Source organism: Orycteropus afer, unplaced genomic scaffold (assembly GCF_000298275.1).
Source record: "Orycteropus afer afer isolate SDZICR_OR568_19922 unplaced genomic scaffold, OryAfe1.0 scaffold00037, whole genome shotgun sequence".
NCBI lineage: Eukaryota > Metazoa > Chordata > Mammalia > Tubulidentata > Orycteropodidae > Orycteropus > Orycteropus afer.
The window spans coordinates 1,139,738-1,145,737 of NW_006921624.1; the positions used below are offsets into that span (position 1 = coordinate 1,139,738).

A 6,000-nucleotide genomic window follows, 5' to 3' on the forward strand; every position below is an offset into this window, starting at 1 on the left:
TCTTAGAGATAATTTTTACAGTTGTTATTTTTATCCTAAACCACATGCTAATTACCAATAGCAATAAAAAGCAAGGAGAAGAAAGAAAAGGTTCCCCCACAATCCAGCCATCCCCCCAAATTAAACTTTTGTAGTTCTTTCTTTGCCAGTTCTTGCCCCTCCACCCACAAGCTTTTCAGAACTGGGATTGAGCATAGAGACAGCTTTTGTCATTTTTGTTTGTTAACAAAGTCATGCAAACGTTTTTAATGGGAGCCTGTAAGGGAAGGGCACTGTCCTCAGAGGAAAGCCCACAGTGCCCACAGCAACCCTCTGGGAAGTGCATTGTTACAGCCATTTTACAGCCCCTCACCAGCTTCTCCATTTCCAAACCACAGTGGAAGTCCTAGGGTCAGGCTTCACCTGAGGTCATGACCCCTTTGCCTGGCTGGGCCTGTGGGTTCCTCCTGGTGCCTTACAAAGCCCAGACTTCTCTGCCTCCTGTCCCATCCCCAAGGGGCAGTAGGTCCTGGACTAGATGCCTGGACCCTAGCCCTATCCTGCCACCAAGTCCCCTGTGACCCAGGCACGTCACTCCCCTCCTGATGTCCTCACTTAGAAAGTGGGGGCCAATCAGTGTCTCCCAAGCAGACATGCCACCCTTCCTGTACACTAATTGAATCTCTTGAAATTTTTGTAAAAGCCTTCAAAGTTAGTCTAGTCCTGAGCAATACTATGTGTGATATTGTAGGTCTAATGTACTAGTTATTATTTCTATTACTAATTAAAATATAGAACCATTAGAATAAGAAATGTTCATCCATTTAAAATCACCTCGCAGGAAAAGGCAACCTGCTTGATTGACATCCAAGGCCTCTCACCTCTTGAGGCCAGCAGGTCAAGTCCAGCGCTCAGCCCCATCACGCCCTTTTTTTTTTTGTTAATTAATGCCTTAATTACTTAATGGAGAGTGCTCACTTCATTACTCCATGACCTCAGAGGTCAGGATAGGCCTTCCTGTGTTTAAAAAAAAAAGCTGGCACATCTTAAAGCATAATCCGTTGAAAAGAACACTGCTTCCTTCGACTTGAGAAGCCCACTGCCTTTCCCTTATCCCCTTCATTGTGCTCAGACCTGATTAAAAGTTATTTCATTCTCCTCTGTCCCCCACAGGGTTGCTATGAGTCAGAATCAACTCAACGGCAGTGGGTTTTTTAAGTTCTTGGTTAGATGGCCTTGGTCTGAGTGAATGTGAGATTTTGGGGTCTCTCAGACTTGGCTTCCATTTCTACCTCTTGCCACATGCTGTGCGATGTAGGGTGAGTTGTTTAGCCTCTCTGAGCTTCAGTTTCCTCATCTATAAAGTGGGCGTAAGAGCTTTACTTCCTGGGCTGCTTGTACTGCTTCAGTTTGATGGAGTCCCTGCCACTAGTTGGGACTGTTGGTTGTCCCCTCCAAGTAGGCCTTCAGCCTGAGCCTGCTCGGAACCAGCAGGTGGCACCCTTCCTCCACTTTACCAGAGTGAGGTGCACGGTCTCTGCCTGACCTTGGGGCCCCAGCAAATGCCAGCTTCAGTCAGTGCTTGGAGAGGAGATGCTGCTTTGGCTGGTGCCTCCACCAGAGGCCAGGGTTCCCTCACGCGCCTGCGGTGCCCTGTGGGAAGGAGGATGAGAGGAGTTGTTTGTTACCTGCTTGGGGCTTGGCTACAGTTTTGATGCTGCCAGCACAAAGCTAGCCCGTGTGACAGTCATACTTACTGGTGGGTTGTTGGTGCTGTTAGCAGCTTCTGCTTGCCTGCTCCAGGCACTGCATTTGCTTTTGTAACTGAGGCTCAGAGATGCTAAGTGACTTGCCTAAGTTCCCACAGCAAGTGATGGCATGACCAGGACTGGAACATGGTACAAGCTGAAGCCCAGACAGTTTTCTCTGAGGATCCTGGGACTTGCTGGGCTGCTACCCACAGAAGAGCTTCCCCAGTTCCCCATGAGCCACTCATAGGGCCTGAATGCAGCTTCTCGTCCACTGACTAGTACGGGGTAGGGGTGCAGGTGGTGGGCTCAGGAAGTCTTGTGTCTGCGCGTTCCCTTCCCAGTCGTGGTCCATTGCATACGCCTTGTCTGAGTGCTCTGCAAGCCCCCCAGCCAGTTAGTTACATGGCAGGGGTTGTGGTTTTAGAGGGACTTAGCAGGCCCCCTCACATGGAACCCTGATCATGCTACAGTTAAGTACTCAGCTGCTAACCATAAGGTTGGTGCTTCAAACCCACCAGCAGCTCCATGGGAGAAAAGACCTGGCACTGTTCCAGAAAGATTACAGCCTAGGAAACCCTGTGGGTCAGTTCCACACTGTCATATAAGGTCACTGTAAGTCAGAATCAACTCATTGGCACATAACAGTGAGCCCCCTTAATGCAAGTGAGAGCCAAAGCAACTAGCTCAGGGTCCCACAGTGAGCGACAGAACCCAAATTCAGCCCCAGGCCTGTCTGAATGCAGAGCTCATACCCTTAGAGCCCAGAGTCCTGCACTTAAGGGGCCAGGACACTCTCCTGTCCTAAAGTCTCCTGGGCATGCACCTCAAAAGCTGAAGTTCTCGGGAGTTTGGGCCTGCTGGCTCCTCACATGGAGGCTCCAGGGGGCAGCTCCAGCCTGCTCTGTCTCCTCCCAGGCCGCAGCCATACCAGACACTCAAGGAGTCAGACAGTGCAGAAGGTGACGAGGCAGAGAGTCCGGAGCAGCGACCGCGGGAACGCATGGGACTTGCCCCAGCTCCACCTGACCGGGCTGCCAGCATCGACCTCCTGGAAGACATCTTCAGCAACCTAGACATGGAGGCCCCACTGCAGCCTCTTGGCCAGGCCAAGAGCTTGGAGGACCTTCGGATGCCTAAAGACCTGCAGGAGCAGCCAGGGACCTTTGATTATCAGGTATGTGTAGGTGGGTAAAGTACCTACAGGGGCCAGCTGCTTCCCACATGTGAAGCAGGTCCCCCTATTTGACATTGGAAGAGACCAAGGGAGAAACGGCAACCTTCCCAAGGACTTCAGCCAGTGGGCGAGGTCTGACTGTAAGTTTGCCAGGCAGGCCTGCCACCAGTCTGCCATATAGTGGAGAAGATGCCAGAGCCTGGTGGAAAGCTGCCCCCACTTCCGTTTGAGCATCAGGCAGAGGTGGGCTGGTGCTCCAAGCCACTGTCCTCGGAACCCCCAGGCCCAGGCCCAGTCATGGGCTTTGGCCCTGGCAGAGTTGACATTTCACCCATCCCCACCAAGGCTCCTTGGAACCTGGGTTCTGGGTTATTCCTGTATGATCTCTGATCATGTGTAACTTCCAATCAATTACCTCCCTGCTTGGTGCCTCAGTTTCCTCATTTGCAAGTGGGGGCTGCTGCCTCTGCAGTCTCTAGGTCTCACTGTGGAATTTACAGAGCTCCCACATGGCCAAGAATTCATCTGTTCCTCCCGCAGGGGACTACTCTCATCATTTCGCTTATGAGGAAACTCAGGCCAAGGCAAAGGGCAGTAACTGGCCCGGGGTCACACAGCTTGTAAACGGCAGAGCAGGGACTTGAACCTGGTCTTCCTGCTCTCTCTGTTAGGCCCTGAGCCCCACCCTCTCAGGCCCACAGGTGATCCAGGAGGCCCACACACTCTGAAAAGGAGAAAGGGTTGGGTCTGTAGATGGAGCCGCTTTCCTAAAACTGCTTGGCAACCAGGGACATAAAAGACTGGGGATATTTCTGGAATGCTTTTGTGCCAAAGGGTGAGAAAAGCCTGGGTTTGGAGTCCAACAGACCTGGCTTCTCTGCTGGGTGACATGGAGCAGGTCCCTAACTGCTCTGAGACCCATCTCCTTGTCTGCTGGGGAGCTGATTACCCACCTGCCTGGGGCTACAGTGCTGGGGCCCACCAGGCATACAGGAGTGATATAGAAATGGCCTTCCATCCTGGGTCAGCCTGTGGTCACTGCCTCCCTCGCTCTCTCCAAACAGAGGCTGGACCTGGGCGGGAGTGAGAGAAGCCGCGGGATGCCAGTGGCCCTGAAGCTCACCCACCCGTACAACAAGCTCTGGAGCCTGGGCCAGGATGACATGGCCCTCCCCAGCAAGCTCCCTGCTGCCTCCCCTGAGAAGCCCTCACCCCTGCTTGGGAGCTCCCCAGCACTACACCACAGGCCCCAGAACCGGGACAGCATCCCAAACCCCAGCAACAAGGAGGAGGCCCCCACCCCCCCTCCAGGCAGTATCACCATCCCCCGGCCCCAGGGCAGGAAGACCCCAGAGCTGGGCATCGTGCCGCCGCCACCCACTGCCCGCCCAGCCAAGCTGCAGGCTGCTGGCACCACCCTTGGTGACTTGTCTTCAGAGTGGCTGCAGGCCGAACGGGAAAGGCGAGCTACCCCGAGCCCAGCCCCATTCCCAGGGCACCTCCCCAGCACTGCCTCCCATGGCACCCCCGAACTGCTTCAGCCTCTCAGCCTGGCTCCAGGGGGCACTGGTACAGGCAGTGACGCCCTGCTTGCCCTCCTGGACCCACTTCACACAGCCTGGCCAGGCAGCACCCTCCCACCAGTCCCTCCTGCCCCAAATGTAGCCACCCCATTCACACCACAGTTCAGCTTCCCCCCTATGGGGACCCCCACCCCATTCCCACAGCCATCACTCAACCCCTTTGTCCCATCTGTGCCAACTGCACTGCCTACTATGCCCCTGCTCTCTACACCCACTGGGCCTTTCGGGGCCCCTCCTGCCTCCCTGGGGCCAGGTTTTGCACCCAGTCTCCTGCTGTCAAATTCTGGCTTCTGTGTGCCACATAGATCCCAGCCCAACCTGTCTGCCCTCTCCATGCCCAATCTTTTTGGCCAGATGCCCGCAGGTGCCCACACCAGCCCTTTGCAGCCACTGGGCCCTCCAGCAGTCACCCCTTCAAGGATCCGAACGTTGCCTCTGGCCCGCTCAAGTGCCAGGGCCGCCGAGGCCAAGCAGGGGCTGGCCCTGAGGCCTGGAGACCCTCCACTCCTTCCTCACAGGCCCCCCCAGGGCCTGGAGCCGGCACTGCAGCCCTCTGCTCCTCGGGAGGCCAGAGACCCCTTTGAGGATTTGTTACGGAAAACCAAGCAAGATGTGAGCCCAGCCCCTGGCCCCGGCTCAGTGGAGCAGCTCAGGAAGCAGTGGGAGACATTCGAGTGAGCCCGGACTTGGGCCTGCCATGGTACCCGTGTTAGCTGGTCTTCTGCTTCCCCTGCCTCCTGTTCCTGCCCAGGTTCTGCTGGTGGACAGGGATGGGACCCTGTCTGCCTCCCCTCCTGCCCCTCCACACTGCCCATCTCTGAGGTCTGGCCACGGGAGGATGGCGCCAGATCGGGTCTCGGAGTCGACTTAGCTTCTGGCCATCCATTCACCCATCATCTCTCCTCCTCAGCACCTCTGGTTGTGTTTTGCATTAAAGAGGTCAGCTGGGGCAATGATTGCCCCAGACCAGGTCCTACCCACCTTCCCTCTGGAAACCTCCCATGAGGAACAGTGAGGCTCCTTAAGGCCTCTCCTCCCCTCTCTCCTGTCTCAACCATGGCCCCCGTCCAGCAGGCTTCACTCGATGGCCATAGATGTCAGTGTTACCCTTGGTGAGCACTTGCTTGCACCAGATACAGACAGGTTGGGGATGTGAAGTAAGGGACACCCTGAGCCCCTTGTGATCTATATAGTGGGGTATTTTCAATCCCTCTTTAGCAATACACATACCCATTCTTTCACCCCAAGCTCCACTTGTTTTGGGCACAGTAGGGATTTGGGGGCAGAGGGATCCTTAGGGTCCCTGATGATAACCACACACTCCCAACCAGCCCCACATGGGCTGGGAAGCACCAGCAACTCTGATTTTTAGGAAGAAAAGTGAAAACATAAAAATCTGAATGTGTTCGGAGGCATCCTGGAGCCCCTATCTAGCCCTCTGGCCCTCAGACACCTGCGTATTTTGGTCTCGAGTTACAGTCAGAGCTGGCCTCAACTTCGAGTCACATGGGAC

At 55.1% G+C, this 6,000-nt stretch overlaps 1 protein-coding gene across 1 annotated transcript in view; it reads left to right on the forward strand.

Annotated features, from left to right (window-relative positions):
• Positions 1-5,165, forward strand: part of DENND1A (DENN domain containing 1A) — a 581,826-nt gene extending 576,661 nt beyond the window's left edge. Inside the window, exons 23-24 of the mRNA XM_042780373.1 lie at positions 2,646-2,904; positions 3,969-5,165. Of these exons, the coding sequence (XP_042636307.1) occupies positions 2,646-2,904; positions 3,969-5,165 (1,456 nt within the window). The remainder of the gene's footprint in view (positions 1-2,645; positions 2,905-3,968) is intronic.
• The last annotated feature ends 835 nt before the right edge of the window (positions 5,166-6,000 follow it).